The 16,508-nt window shown below is 42.3% G+C and overlaps 1 protein-coding gene across 4 annotated transcripts in view; it reads right to left on the bottom strand.

The window, feature by feature from the left end:
• The window catches only part of zc3h7a (zinc finger CCCH-type containing 7A), a 105,138-nt gene that overhangs the window by 53,764 nt on the left and 34,866 nt on the right, over positions 1-16,508 (bottom strand). For all 4 annotated transcript variants that reach the window (XM_072481694.1, XM_072481697.1, XM_072481695.1 and 1 more), the window contains exons 3-10: positions 13,639-13,678; positions 11,758-11,952; positions 11,090-11,248; positions 9,555-9,635; positions 9,400-9,459; positions 7,503-7,542; positions 5,964-6,250; positions 2,246-2,465 (exon numbers count right to left, since the gene is read on the bottom strand). In XM_072481694.1, the coding sequence (XP_072337795.1) occupies positions 2,246-2,465; positions 5,964-6,250; positions 7,503-7,542; positions 9,400-9,459; positions 9,555-9,635; positions 11,090-11,248; positions 11,758-11,952; positions 13,639-13,678 (1,082 nt within the window). The remainder of the gene's footprint in view (positions 1-2,245; positions 2,466-5,963; positions 6,251-7,502; positions 7,543-9,399; positions 9,460-9,554; positions 9,636-11,089; positions 11,249-11,757; positions 11,953-13,638; positions 13,679-16,508) is intronic.

The raw sequence follows: 16,508 nt of genomic DNA, 5'->3' as shown, positions 1-16,508 counted from the left end.
AATTTATTTGCTGAATGTACGCCACACTTAAAGTATTATAATACTTTACTGGCCGTGTAAAAGCTCATCATATCTTTGAACCAGACTTTGGGCCATCTTCTAGATTACTTGTTTAAATATTGCTTCAGAGTAATTTATTTTCATGTATAATTGGGGTTGGTGGAAGAGGGAGAAAAATGCTTTGGACAATTTCTAATGGAATCATAAACCTGTTTATACATCTTTGATTTTGCCACAGCTAAAAAAACAACAGGAATCCTTCCCTCAAAATTAATTTAGTCAAATCCGTGAAGAGCTTTCTTTAAAAAACAGTTGATTTCTTTAATTTCCATTTGAAAGGGCAATATATCTAAACTTTATATGCCCTTAGTGTTGGGTGGGGTTGCTGGGTTGTGGGGATAGGGTGGAGGTGTTGACCTTGGGTAGGGTGCTCTTTCCAGGAGCCGGTGCAGACTCGATGGGCTGAATGGCCTCCTTCTGCACTGCAAATTCTATGATTCTATAACACACTCCATGGGGAAAACATCAATCTTGTAAAAGCAAAATACTGTAGATGCTGGAAATCAGAAGTTAACACAGAAAATGCTGGCAGCATCTGTGGAGAGAGAAGCAACGTTAACATTTCAAGTCGATGACCGTTCATCAGAACTGAAAAACGTTAAGAGCCATAGCAGGTACACAGGCTGGTATGTGTGTGTGAGGGTGGGGGAAAGAGATCTGTGATTAGGTGAAAGGCAAGAGATGAAATGTCAAAATAGACCAAGGTGCAAGGCAAAAGCTGATGATAATGGGACGAGTACCTTTTGTTTATTTACTTGTCCCATTACTATCTTTTTTAGCCTGATCACATCTTCCCCTTTGACATTTAATTTCTCTTGCCTTCCACACGATCACATTGTGTTCTGTTCCACACGATCACACTGTGTTCCACTTGTTCCACTCCCCACCCACGCGCCCACCTTTCCCTGTTTGTGTACTTGCTGAATACCTGTTACAGCTTTTATCATCTTTCATTGCTGATGAAAGGTCATTGACCTGAAACATTGGCCCAGATCTCTGAGTCTCAGGATTATCACTCACCCATTCACTCACACTAAAAATCTGTTTAATTGTCCCAAAGCTTTTCAGCGTTAAAGAAACTTCCCAGGGTATGCCACCTCCCCACCCCGCCCCAAAACGCAGGAAAGCAGGAGCGGAGTGGCATCCCAACAGCGATTACCATTCCTTGGGAGATTTGGGCCATTAATTGTAGCTGAAACTGCCCATCAGGTGAGGGGAGAACAACTGCCCAGGACATCAAGGCAGCATTTGACACATCAAGGAGCCAGGGCAAAATCAAAGTGCATGGGACTAGAGGTAGTGGATTGAGATGGATAGAAAACTAATTGGCAGCCAGGAAACAAAGAGTAGGAATTATCGGGTCTTTTTCCAAATGCAGGCAGTGATTAGTAGGATACCACAGGAATCGGTGCGAGGACACCAGAAGGACAAGGACAGCAGACACATGGGAACACCACCACCTGGAAGGCCCACTCCAAGTTATTCATCATCGTGCATAATCATGACTCGGAAATATATGACCGTTCCTTCACTGTCGCTGGGTCAAATTCCTGGAACTCCCTCCCTAACAGCACTGTGGCAGAGGGAGTTCCAGGGTCAATTACAAAGCAACTTTTTTGCGAACTCCAGACCCTGGAACTTCCATATTTTAGACTACAGAGGGGGGGGGGAGAAAGAGTTAAAAAAAGGGATGTTATTTATTTTGTGCAATGTAACGTGGAGGAAGGGGTTTTGCTTTGTGTGCACAAGCCCTTCAATTTTGTGGCATTATTGTCTCTTTGAGACTGCTCACTAGCTTTGTCACACTTCGGTCCCGTCATTGCAAAAGCCTTGTTTCTATTACTGCCCTTGCAGACAAATTCACTTCAAGACTCCTGCGACAAAACAATGTAAATTCATCACCACTTGGCAACTTCCTGATCTCAGGGGATGGGTCTAAAGAGGATGTTCTCAGTTGAGAGAAGTTCCCAACATTGAGGGAGCAAGGACACATTTGAAGCATCCTCATGCAAAACAGCAATGTTACAAATGTGCGAGTAGCAACTCACCTATTTGGGTCTATAGGAATCCCAACAGGGCAGAAAAATGTTTCCAATGAACGGGGACTACAATTTATTTAACGTTGAAACATAGAAGTTCATTGCATTTAACACATTTGGCTGTGTAATTAATGAACAATTCTTACCTCGCTGGGATTCCATAATAGGTAGAGAATCTAAAGAATCCATTCTGGAACCAAAAGTGTCGTAGGATAGCATATTCATAGATAATGAATACACCGATGGCAGAGTCACCGAAGGAATACTATTAGTTGTAACTTGGGGTGGTGGCACTAAGAGAGAACTGGGACAAGGAATACTGGAAGGCATACTAGAAGAAATACTTCCTGTAAGATTCATGGGCTTCTGCAATTAAAGGAGCAAAACAAATCAGTTTTAATCACGGCACAAAATAAAAATGTAGTTAAAGAAAGAACGTGCATTGATATATTGCTTATGTTCACCTCAATGCATTTCACAGCCATAGATTATTTTTGAAACATAGCCACAGTTAGTTACATAAATACCACAGCCAATTCCGCATAGCAAGAGCCAGTGAACTGCAAATCAATGATCAAACAAGCTGGGGGTTTTTGTACATACGAACATACGCATTAGGAGTAGGAAGCCACTCGGACCTTCTAGTCTGCTCTACCATTCAACAAGACCATGGCTGATCTGATTGTTGCATCAACTCTATGACTCGTGTTGGTTGTGAGATGACTGTTGGCCAAGAGAACCTCCGGCTCTTCTTCCAATAATGACACGAGGTGTATATATTAACTCAGGCAGGCAGACTAGACATTGGTTTAAAACTTCAACCAAAAGACTGTGCGCCTCCAATAATGTAGCACACCCTCAGTTCTGCACTAAGTGGTTGTTGTTTGCTGGACTCAAACTCACGATGTTCCCACTCAGGGGGCAAATATAAAATCAACGGAGCAAAACTAACATTTTGTGTACATTTTTGACTCCATGAATATTAAGTTAGTGGAAATCCCCCCCCCCCCCCAACTTAAAAGTTCTCAGTTGGTTGGATGGCTGGTTTGTGATGCAGAGTGATGCCAACAGCACGGGTTCAATTCCCATACTGGCTGAGGTTATCCACGAAGACCTTGCCTTCTCAACTTTGTCCCAAGTGCGGTGACCTTCAGGTTAAAATCACCACCAGTCAGCTCTCTCCCAAAAGGGGGGGAAGCAACCTATGGTCCCCGGGTACTTTCATTTCATTACCTAAATTAAGCTTGGCCAACCAATTTGACACCTACATGTGATACCAGATTCTGTACTCCAAACAATATATCAGAAAGCAGAAACTGGTGGATTAAATCAAATTATTTCTCAAAGTCCTAAAATAATGGAATTATAAACCACTGACCCAGCATTGTTCATTATGCAAGGAAAATATTTCTAATTTCACACAAATTTTAAGAAAATGTTCTCCAATTTCATTCAAATTTTCATTTTACCCCAAAATAACTTTTAAAATAATCAATTATTCTAGATACATTTAGAATATCCACATTTGTTTGAAAATCACGATGCTCATGTTTTTCTCACAACGTCCCCTGGAACTGGTGGCATATTGCAAAGGAGCAGTTTAGTAAACTTGTCTTTTGAGAGATGGCGACAAATGAAGTGAAGAATAATCAAAATAACCAAGTCACCTCAACCACCATCAATTAAGACACTAGGGCAGGAGGATAAGTTGTTTACAAGGGGCCAATTATGTAACATTTCCATCAGGTCAGCTACTAATTTCCCCTATTTCTCAACAAAAAGTGTGTTAAGTAAAGCATGGGGGACTGGAAAATGCAATTGGCAAGATGAAAGTTCTCCAATTCAGAGCGCCAGTGTACTGTAATATAATTATTACAGCGCCAGTGTACTGTAATACAATTCAATCGCTCTGATATTCATCAGGCCTGAAAGTACCGGAACAAACGCAGAGGCTCCAATAGGACATCAGTAAAAGTGCATCTTCAACTACAAAAATGTTAATTAATCTTCTACCAAGAGTGTAATTGCTCTTCATGAGACTTTACTATGGCAATTAAATAACTTTAGCTGCTTATCAATCTGGTTTTGGACACTGATGCCTGGAGTTTCCTCTTCATTAAGTCCAGAGACAGAGATCATCTGCATTAGCTCAGAGACACAGGGGCAATTTGGGTGCAAACAGCAGCAACAAATTATATTCAGATTGCACCTTTAACATAATTAAAAAGTCCCAAGGCACTTCATAGGAGCATTATGCAACAAAATATGACAAACGAGGCACAACAGGTGAAACCCAGATTAAAGATGGTGGAATTATGCTCACAGGTGAGTTACACGGACAATTGAAACAAGTTCAAGTCTCCACACCTTTTTTTAAAAAATACAGACGTGCATCAAGATCTACAAAACTAGCCCAATCCCAACCCTCGGATACAAACATCTTCCAATTGCGCTTATTCAGAGGATCCCTTCACTTTGTAACCAGACTTTCACACGAAGCAGAAAGAAAGTAATGAGTCGGGTGTTTTATTGCAAATTTTTGAATTGTTTTTTAAAAAAAACCTAGACCATGTTTCTTTAAAGAAATGCATTTTTATGTCACATTGAAAAAGTTATCATAGAATACCTGCAGCGCAAAAGGAGACCTTTCGGCCCATCAAATCTGCACTGGTCCCCTGAAAGAGCACCCGACACAGACCCACTTCTCCGCCCCATCTCCGTAACCCCACCTAACCGTTGAACAGTAAGGGACAATTTAGCATGGCCGATCCACTTAACCTGCACATCCTTGGACATCTGCTGAACTCAGGTTCTGATATATGCTGTACCTAATTGCGCATGGATGGTTAAATGAATTGAAAATTACATTTTGACACCTGGAGAAATATGTGGTGTGGGTTCCATGCTTTACCCAAGCCGATTGTTAACGCTAATTTATGCCCATTCCAGGTTTCGGCTTAAATTAGGATATTTTGGTGCATCTTGACACCGACAAAACAAATGAAATGTTGAATGCGTTATCTGGGTTGCACTCACAGAGAAAGTCACAGCCACAAAATGAGTAGACTGACAGGAAAGCAACAAAAATATATTTGAAACAAATAAAAACTGGCAGCTGAAGCAATGATAGATTCTGCAAAACTATGGAAATGTTTTTCTTTCTCCTCCCCCTCTTCAGAAGATGAAGAATGTGGGATGAAATGACAACGCTCTGGAACTGGAACCTCCAGCCAAAGAAAAAAAAAATCATTCACATTGCGTGTGTAGCTCAAAGGCACATGTCGATTGATTATTTTTTTTTGGCCATGTCACACCACGTCCAAATCTGTCCCCAAATAATTAACAGCACGGGCATATTTCCGTTCACTTGTACGGAGGACCAAACAGATCAGACTTGCACGACTCTGCACACCTTCAGGAGTTACAACTTATGATTTAGATTTTGTTTATTGTCACGATCATAGAATTTACAGTGCTGAAGGAGGCCATTTAACCCATCGAGTCCGCACCGGCCCCTGGAAAGAGTACCCCACCCAAGCCCACACCCCAGCATACCCACCTAACCCCTTTGGACACTAAGGGGCAATTTAGCAAGGCCAATCCACCTAACCCGCACATCTTTGGACTGTGGGAGGAAACCGGAGCACCCGGAGGAAACCCACGCAGACACGGGGAGAACGTGCAGACTCCGCACAGACAGTGACCCAAGCCGGGAATCGAACCTGGGACCCTGGAGCTGTGAAGCAACTGTGCTACCATGCCGATCGTCAGGGCATTTATAGTAACGATCGTTTGCCAACCACCCAGTATTCTCAAGTGTTATTCGCGAATGGGACGCACGAGGAGTTCAGAGTTTTGCTTTACCATCGGAGTTTCTTCCACTGTGGACATAGAATCTAGCAGCTCGTCCAGATCATCTCCTATTTTGTCACCATCAGATAAGTCTAAACATGACTCGGGCACTGAAAAGGGCACTTCTCCTCCGTTCACCAGTGTGGCAGTGGAAAGACTGGTTTTCTCTGATCGTTGTACAGTGGGTGATGTAGAATTAGAAACAACTGGAGTTGGGGCTGAATCGCCTGCTGCTTGAGGGACTTCACCAGTTGGGATGGATGAAGAAACAGAAGGTTCCAAACTCAATCCTGGGAAATCTACAACAAAAGATGATGATAATGTCAAACTGACTACTCTTACCTCTCAGGTTTAAAAAAAATGAAGCAAGATTTAATCTTAGAAAAGACCTTTTAAAATTTTGATATAATAATATTCATAATAATCTTTGTTATTGTCACACGTAGGCTGACATTAATACTGCAATGAAGTTGGATTGGATTGTCACGTGTACCGAGGTACAGTGAAAAGTATTTTTCTGCGAGCAGCTCAACAGATCATTAAGTACATAAGGGAAGAAAAAAATACATAATAGCGAGTCTTAGAATTCAATTTTAAAAGATTAGAACGAGTACAAGTAAAAAGTGGATCTGCTAGGGAGAGCTCGCAGAGAGTCGCCTCGCTTTGGCGCCATCTTCTGGGCATCAGTTACTGTGAAAAGCCCCTAGTCGCCACACTCCGGCGCCTGTTCGGGTACACGGAGGGAGAATTCAGAATGTCCAATTCACCGAACAAGCACGTCTTTCGGGACTTATGGGAGGAAATTGGAGCGCCCGGAAGAAACCCACAAAGACACGGGGAGAACATGCAGACTCCGCACAGATGGTGACCCAAGCCGGGAATCGAACCCGGGTCCCTGCCGCTGTGAAGCAACAGTGCTAACCACTGTGTTACCGTGCTGCCCATATAGAAAGGTTATGGCCAGAAAGAGGCCATTCTGTCCTTCGTGTCTGCGCAGGTTAGAAAAAAGGAACTAGCCTGCTCACTTAAATCCTACTTTCCAGCGTCTGTCCGCAGCCTTGCAGTTTACAGCGTTTCAGGGGCAGATCCAAGTACCTTTTAAATGAGTTGAGCATTTCAGCCTCCACCACCAATTTCAGGCAGGGAATTCCAAACACCCACCACCCTCTGGTTGATAAAGCCTTTCCTCTTAGCCCCTCTAATCCTTTACCATTCACCGTAAATCTACGCCCCCTGATAACTGACCTCTTAGCCCAGGGAAACACGTTTTTCCGACCTACCCTGCCTAGGCCCCTTATAGTTTTGTACACCACAATTAAGAAAACCCCCAGCCTACTCAACACCAAATGGGAAACATTATCAAAAGGACATATTATGAAATTTCAGCCACCATTATTTAACAACCTGTACACGTAATGCACTTTTAGAGGACAGTTTTATCTAACCACCTTGGGACATGCATCTCTAGTCACCGGGAAAGCAATCAAATAAAAATAACAGACCTCTGCAGGTTTGGCTGCAAGAATAAAAAATGATAAAAGTTTACTTTACCTATTTCAATATCTTCAACAGAATCCAAACCATTGGTGGGCTACGGAAAAAAAACATTTTTTGTATAATAATACAGAAACCAAGAGCAGTGAGAAGTGGTCATTTTTTTTTTCAAGACTGCAGGAAGGTCTGTTGTGGAATTTCCCAGAGGTCAGCGGCGGTACCCTTGCCTTCCTGGTGTATATTAAATGACCAGGGCACGTTTTAACATTTGCAGATGATATGAAGACAGTCTGGAGGGTTCAATTGGGACGGGGGTGTTAGAGGATTGGGGGTGGGGGTCGGAGGGAAGAGGTCAAAGGGTCAGGAGGGTGAGAGGGGGGTCAGGAAAGATTTGAAGTGTAAGGAGAAGAGACTTCAAGTGGAGTCAGCTGCATAGTTATTCAAGAGTTAGACCTGACTTTAATCAGCCTAATATTTTCTGGTGACCAGGATGGAACACTCTCAAACAGAGTTGGAGAATCACGGGAGCAAGAAATTCAACTTCTCAGCCAATTCCCACTGAGTCCCAGGTTGGGATTGCCAAGAGAATTTATAGTACATTGTAGCATCCAGGTACATCTGGTCGCTGGAAGATTTGGGCCAATGATTTTGCATCTAACATTTTCTTCTCATTCCTATTTTGGAGCTTGCTGTGTTACAAACTAGCCTTTAAACATGAGGCAAGAGCAGGGACAGGTTATTCACCTGTCTGAGGCTCCTCAGACAACCAGGGAGTAGCTGTGACACAGCAATGTAGTTTACGCAGTCTTAAAGGTCCCCATTTCCCCTGAATCATTTTAAGAAGGACGTGGGTATCTAAATCCATTTAAACATCACAAAAATTGAGCATTTAAATTAATTTTCTCAATCTCCTCAATCAACTGTTTAAATAAGTATACCCACTTGATTAATCAATAGGTTTAGGGTGGCATGGTAGCACAGTGGTTAGCACAGTTGGGTCCCAGGTTCGATTCCCGGCTTAGGCCACTGTCTGTGCGGAGTCTGCAGTCTCTCCCCGTGTCTGCGGGTTTCCTCCCACAGTCCAAAGATGTGCAGGTTAGGTGGATTGGCCATGCTAAATTGCCTTTAGTGTCCAAAAAGGTGTGGTGGGGTTATTGGGTTACAGGGATAAGGTGGAGGTGTGGCCTTGGTGCTCTGTCCAAAGGTTGGTGCAGACTTGAAGGGCCGCATAGCCTCCTCCTGCACTGTAAATTCTATGAATAGAATTAATTTCCTGTCTCATTTGCTATCTTTCCATGTCCAGCAGAACAGGGAGACAAACTGGTGTTGGACATTTACCAATTGCTTCTTTACCAGTCCCCCTTCTGATCTTATAGGAAAGCTGCAATAAAATGCTTAACATAAATCAGGAAATACAAAAACATTTTATGCAATCTTGAGGCCATGAGCAATTTTGCACCAAATGTATTTCATTGTCATACACTTTTAGAAACAGGCATTCATTTAAATGCACAGATATTGAACACGCAAACAAAGTGACATTTTTGGCAACAAGAAATTCCTGATTTAGTGTTGACTTGTTGAATTTAAAGGGAGGCGCTCTGCAATTTGTGTTTACTTCAATTACCAATGCAGCAGATGTCGTAGTAAGGAGCTAACACTTTTATCACAGATTGTATTTCAAATCAGCAAGAAAAAGTTTCATTTATTAGGAAGGAATAGTCCTCTACTGCCTGTTTAACAAAATTTATTTTCAATGTTACACAAAGTCCATTCTTGTCACGAGACTCCTGCACGAGTATTTTAAATTCCCCATTATTTCAAAAAGAAAATCATTGGAGTATGTAAATTTTAAATTCTAATGAAGGAGCGACTGCCAAAACTTGATGAAATGCTCACGGATATTGAATACAGTATAGAATATTTAAAAACATGCTAACAAGAAGGTCCTTACTTTATTGGAAGATTCAGCAGAAGATACGGAACTGACAGCAACTACAGGGTTCAAGGGAGGCTAAAAGAGAGGGGCAAACATTCAATTAAACAACAGTACAAAGGCGCCGAATGAAACTTTAAGTATTAACTCATAGTAAAGGATGATGTACTCACTTGAGCTCTAACATAAGCTTTGCGAATTTTCAATCCTAACTTCTGAGCCAACTCCTGGGTTAATTTTATTACATCATCATCCTGAAACGTATAAAATTTTAACACGACTCTCAATTTGTCCCCTTTTGGACAACTAACAGGCGTCTACGGGTAATGTAACGGCCGACAAAAGATAAAACGGAGGCACTCTGAAAGCCAAGACTGCAGGTCACAATCTTCAATCAGCCAATGCAGATGAAGTTCTTATAAATAACAGAAAATTGTTTCGGCTATTGTTCCGCCGCCTGTTTGGGGAGGCTGGTGTGGGAATTGAACCCGCGCTGCTGGCCTGCCATGGTCTGCTTTAAAAGCCAGCTATATAGCCCTGTGCTAAAACAGTCCCCAGAGGCAGTTTTCCAAATTCCCATTAACCAGCTGCATTTCAATGCAAGATTCTGCTTGGAGCTGCTCCTCCAAGAAGAAGTCTTACAACACCAGGTTCAAGTACAACAGGTTTGTTTAGAATCACTAGCTTTCGGAGCGTAGCTCCTTCATCGGGTCACCACTCACCTGTTGAAGGAGCTGCGCTCCGAAAGCTAGCGATTCCAAACAAACCTGTTGGACTTTAATCTAGTGTTCTAAGACGTCTTACTGTGCCCACCCCAGTCCAATGCCGGCATCTCCACATCATGGCCTCCAACAAGAGGCTGTTTCTCTCTCACACTTGCTGCCGATAGACTGGCTAGTGAGTGTATCATCAGTAAATGAGGGAGAGAAACAGTCACTGATTGGTGGAGCAGCAAACAGTGTGCTGAAGGTTGGTTTACAAGAGGAGCGAGGGTACATCAGGGCTGGAGGCTAGGGAGCCAAACTATTTGGGGGCTGGAGCCCGGGGGCTAAGAGTGGCAGGGCTGGAGCCCGGTGAGACAGGTGTGACCAGAGCTGCAGAGCTAGGAAGGGCAAAGTTGAAACGGACCCAAGGAAGTTGAAGCTGTGTCATTTTGGAGGGACCAGGGAGGAGACAGAAACTGAGTGGGTGTGTGGGAGTGAGCGAGCGGGTGTGTGGGAGTGAGCCAACGGTCGTGAGTGGGCATGTGTTTGTGTGACGGAGTGATAGTGTGTGTAGGAGTGAGTGACAGGGTGAATGGGTGGGGTGTTAAGACTGCCTTACACCCAGTCTTAAGTTTTCTCACTCATTCTCACCACCACACACTAACACATGCGCCCGCACAGACTCCCACCCACATAAAATTGCCCTCCAACATTCTGGTCATTTTTAACATTCACACCTTTTTAACAGCAGTTTATTACTTTGACATTGATTTACATTTGTTCAGCAATTGTTTCTTTCCTTAAAACCAAACTATATATTTTTAAAATTCAGTTTAGTGCTGTTCCAAACCTCATCTTTTGAAATATGCTTGAGTGAGCAAAACATGCAAATATAATCCCCGAGCAAAAAGGTTGGTCAAGCCTGCTGTCAGCAATAAGAGGTTGGAAATACAATCTTTTCTGAATAATGGTTGTCAAGTGGCTGTAACTGCCGTTGCTCTTACCTGTGGCACAGCTAGCGAACACTTTGCAACAACTTCATAGGCATCTTTATGCCTTCCTAACTCTTTTAGAGATTTTCCCTTTCGATAGAGTGCTCTGTAGTTGTTATGATTCAACTCCAAAGCTTTGTCACAATCGTCTAATACCTCGTTATAGTGACCCTAAAGTAACACGAGAGCAGCAAAAATTAGAAACATTATTCAAGATAATGACGGTCACAATTAGCTTCAGAATTCAAGAACTTTATGGGGTAAATGAGTGGTGTCAAAAACATTATTCAGGTGATCTCCGCAGAAAGTGTGCATGCAAGGTGAGACTGAGACCAGATTCATTTATGTTATCAAAGTGTTTGCACGTTCTCCCAGTGTCTGCGTGGGTCTCACCCCCACAACCCAAAAGATGCACAGGGTAGGTGGATTGGTCACACTAAATTGCCCCTTAATTAGAAAACAAGAATTGGGTACTCGAAAATTTTTTAAAATAATCAAAATGAAACAATGTATTCCCAGGAAAAGATATCCAACTTTATCCCCAGATAATTCTGAAGCAAAATGACATAGATTGCCAGTCACAAAGTGTGATTAAAAAGTCAAAATTCTTGTCATTATACTTCATATGAAACAATTAGCAAGCATTTCTCAGTGTATATTGCGGTGTTGTTTAATCTTACCAGATTCAAGTAGCAGGCTGCACGATTTGCATACAGCTTCTCTAGAACTCCATTCACAATACTGACTTCTTCAGATGCATAATCAGCCACATTTAAGGCCTCAGTATACTGACTCAAAGCATCAGCCCAATTGCGTTCTCTGAACTTATCATTTCCCTCATCGTACAAATTCTTTACAAGGTCTTGAAGAAAAACCTATAAATTAAAATAATTAATCTGTACTGAACCATCACATTGTGCAACAATAAACTTTACATTTTCTCAAAGGGGAAAGCAAGCCTCCAAATGGAGAAAATCCCCCCCCCCCACAAAAAAAAAAGACCACCTAAGTATTTACTGGCAAGAATCTTCAACAGTGCTTCTCACTGACAGGCCATACTGGTAACAATGCTTAGATATCAGCCATGTGGTAGTACTCTCACTACCTAGTCAGAAGGTTTAAGCCCCATCCTCGTCTGTTTCCCCTTCCATCTTTCTTAAGGCTGTATCAGGCTCTGGTCAGACCTCATTTGGAGTATTGTGAGCAGTTTTGGGCCCCGTATCTAAGGAAGGATGTGCTGGACTTGGAAAGGGTCCAGGGGAGGTTCACAAGAATGACCCCTGGAATGAAGAGCTTGTCGTATGAGGAACGGTTGAAGACTCTAGGTCTGTACCTGTTAGGAGTTTAGAAGTATGAAGGGGGATCTTATTGAAACTTACAGGATACTGCGAGGCCTGGATAGAGTGGTCGTTGAGAGGATGTTTCCGTGTAGGAAAAACTAGAACCCGAGGGCACAGCCTCAGACTAAAGGGACAATCCTTTAAAACAGAGATGAGGAGGAATTTCTTCAGCCAGAGGGTGGTGAATCTGTGGTACTCTTTGCCGCAGAAGGCAGTGGAGGCCAAATCACTGAGAGTCTTTAAGACAGAGACAGATAGGTTCTTGATTAATAAGGGGATCAGGGGTTATGGCGAGAAGGCAGGAGAATGGGCATGAGAAAAATATCAGCCATGATTGAATGCTGAGTGGCATAATTCTGTTCCTATGTCTTAGAAGATAAAATGTTCTAATTTACAAATGAGAACAGATACAAATCTTCGTAGGGGGTTAGTTCAGTTGGTTGGATGGATGATTGGTGATGTGGAGTGATGTCAACTGCGCCGGTTCAACCCCCATACTGGCTGCCGTTCTCAATCTTGCCCCTTGCCCAAGGGGTAGTGACCCTCAGGTTAAATCACCACCAGTCAGCTCCCTCTCTCAAAAATGGGGGAGAGCAGCCTATGGATCTCTCAGACTTGGCGACTTTTTTAAATGAGTACGCTGTTGTCCCCTACTTATCCAAGGGCTGCATCATTAACAAACTTGCCACTGGGCAAGTTCAAGCATACATTTTGCATACAATTTTCCTCAATACACAGCACGGATGTAATCCAGTGCAGGGAGATGTTGGAACAAGTGAATCTTTCCCTCAATCAGATGAACATGTTTGATGTATTACAATTCCAGTCTTAGGGCAGCACAATGCACTGCTTCCTCAGAACGCCAGGGACTCAGGTTCAATTCTGGCCTTGGGTGACTGTATGGAATTTGCACTGTCTCCCAATGTCTGCGTGAGTTCCACCGGGTGCTCCAATTTCCTCCCAGTCCAAACATGTGCCGGTTAGGTGGGGTTACGGGAATAGGGTGGAGGAGTGGGGTGCTCTTTCAGTAGGTCGGTGCATGCTCGATGGGCCAAATGGTCTCCTTCCGCACTGTAGGAATTCCATGGTTCTATGAGACCCAAGTGTACTTTGCTTAATTAAGTTTAAATTCTCATCAACTTTCTCATTACCTACATCCTCCAAGAAACTATTAGTTCAATTGGTACACATTAAAAATATTTTAAGATACATTTATTTTACCTCATACTCTCGCTCAGTACCAGGATACGGCAACGTAGACCTGCAAAAATAAAAGGACTTTTTTCATTCAGCTCATTAAGACATTTCCAGCACCTTTTTCAACAATTAGGATTAAACTACAGAAACAATTGTTTGCAATTACCAGCACCTCAAAACTCAATATGACGCAGACTACCAAAACTTCTTTTGATCCTGACCTATCTACTTTTCCATTTAATACAATATTAACCAAGATACAGAACTTCAATTTTAAACAAGCCACTGTGGAGTAAACAAGCATTTAGCACTAGTGCTGCCTAAAGTACATGCCAACAGTAATGGAAACAAAGGTGGCGTTACCTGTAATAGGTTAACATTTTATCATATAGCTAGTATATATAATATATATATATATATATATTTTTTTTTATTAACACTTGGGCCACTGTGGTAACTTGGCTTGGTATCCTTGGGCTACTGACAACTTAGCTCATTAACTATTTTGGTGTCCTCCCAAGAAAAATAAGCAACAGAATTGCGATCTAGCAGCTTGAAGCGATGGCCAAGTCAAAATTTTGCATTGTATTCCAAAAATAACCTTTGGAATTGATTTTCAGCCAAACCAGGGACAGGGTTTTAGTGAAGTGGGTCTTGAACAAATCATGGGTAATGAGTTGGCAGCGTCACGAAAATAAGTTTGGCAAATAAACAAAAGCTAAATTGTAGGAAAGAATAAGAAATGAAAGGCTAAGTTACTTTTTTTTTAAAAATAGCATGTACCTGAGGCACAAAAGAATGCCTTGAATGCAGGTAGAGCCTTTATTGACCACTGGACATTTCAAAGTGCTTTATAGCCAATGAAGTGCTTTTGAAGTGTAGTCACTGCCATGATCAAGAAAACACTGCAGTTTATTTATAGACAGCAAACTCTCACAACGAGCAGTGAGATCATGACCAGATCAGTTTTCATGAGGACAACAAGGATAACACCTCTGTTCTTAGAAATAGCACCAGGTGATCTTTTCCATTCAGCTAAAAGTGCAGTCAGGATCTCTATGTAACTGCCGAGAGGCAGCACCTCCAACACCGCAGAACTCCCTCAGTACTGTACTGGAGTATCAGCCTAGATTTTTGTCCTCAAGTCCTGCATTTGAACCCAGAACCATCTGCCTCAGAGTTGAGAGTGCTACCAACTGAACCACAGCTGAAACTACAATTTCTGCTGAGGAGAGTGGTGAAGGATGGATGGATGTGATACATGGCATAAATGCAATACCACTGAGTTGCGGGACTTTGAAAAGTATAATACAAGAACTGCAGTAGACTATTAGATAAATACAGGCAAAGTAGTAGATAAACACATTAACTTGTGCATAGAGACAAACGTTCCAATTAATCAAAATCCAAATGCATTCAAGATAGCGATTAAAGTGCAGTATTTAAGGTGCATGAATGCTGCAAACATTTCATAATCAAAGGGGAATGGGCCGGTCATCATGACCTTATCAATGTCATTTAATCACTGAGGCAAAAAAATAAGTAGATGCTCAGATGGCAAAGCTGTTTTTGAGGAAACACAACAGAGGTATTACTGACAAATGATGAAAGGTTTTTCCCATAAACTGTGAACTAAGACCAATGGGTGGGGATAGATGCAATTTGGTGGGCTCGATGCCATATAAACGTGTACACAAGAAGCGATTAACTGGGAAATTGCAAGTGCTTTGCTAGTGATTTGATACCCATTGACACTGAATGAACAATTTCAGGCATTGGAGCAAAGGTTTCCAATAAGCTACCCTCTTTCTACAATGTGGAGATGCCGGCGTTGGACTGGGGTGAGCACAGTACGAAGTCTTACGACACCAGGTTAAAGTCCAACAGGTTGACCTGTTCGTACTGTGCTCTTTCTACAAGACCTAGCTCAGTGGTTATAGACTCTCAAGCCCAGCATGGTCAAAATGACAGCAAAAACTATCAAATTGTAGCCTGGAATAGACTGTTCAAAGTTAAGTCTTTTCTATTCTTACCCCCTTCCTGTAGGGTCTTCGTCTCCCAGATTCAGTGACTGACTCAAATTACCCAGCGCCATTAAAATGCAACAGTGATTTAAATGAGACCTCGGATAGGAAAATACAGGCTGAGAAAGTATACTGGAGTCCATCTGACTGGTTTCAACAAATTAAGACACTTCATAGCAAATATCTTTTTGGTTTAAATGTTTCCAATAGCTCTCTTGGCTGTCCATTCTTTTGAAAGGACAATTCCGGGAAGTCTTCAGCAGACCAGGCAGCATTTTCAGACAGAAAAAATGGCAATTTGTGAACTTGCCTCTCCACAGATGCTGTCTGATCTGCTGAGTGCTTCCAGAATTTCATTTATTTATTTCAGCTTTCCAGCAACTGCAGTAGTTTGCTTTTGCATTCTTGCAACTTTCTTCTAAGTCTTCATTCTGAATGGTCCGGAATGTTTATCCCATTTCCCTTCAGAGACAGCAGCAAATTTTGGAAGCACCAAACTTCGATATTTCCCTTTTCAATAGGGTCCTTTTCTTTCAAATACAGTTTAACATCTCATATTCAGCAGCCTTTATATAGGCATTTGGTTGGATTGCCATTTTCTGCACTAACTCCATTGATGCCAATGTGCGTCGGTGGTGGAGGGAGTTAACCTTCGTGAATGGGGTCAAGTGGCCTGCTGTGTTCTGGATAGTATCAAGATTCTTGAGTGTTGTTAGAGCTGCACTCATCCAGGCAAGTGGAGCGTATTCCCTCCCGCTCCGGGTTTGTGCCTTGTAAATGGTGGGCAATCTTTGGGAAGTCAGGAAGTGAATTACGCATCACAGGATTCCTAGCCTCTGACCTGCTCTTGTAGTCATGGTAATTATATGC

Source organism: Scyliorhinus torazame, chromosome 17 (assembly GCF_047496885.1).
Source record: "Scyliorhinus torazame isolate Kashiwa2021f chromosome 17, sScyTor2.1, whole genome shotgun sequence".
Taxonomy (NCBI): domain Eukaryota; kingdom Metazoa; phylum Chordata; class Chondrichthyes; order Carcharhiniformes; family Scyliorhinidae; genus Scyliorhinus; species Scyliorhinus torazame.
This window is presented reverse-complemented; position numbering and strand designations above follow the sequence as displayed.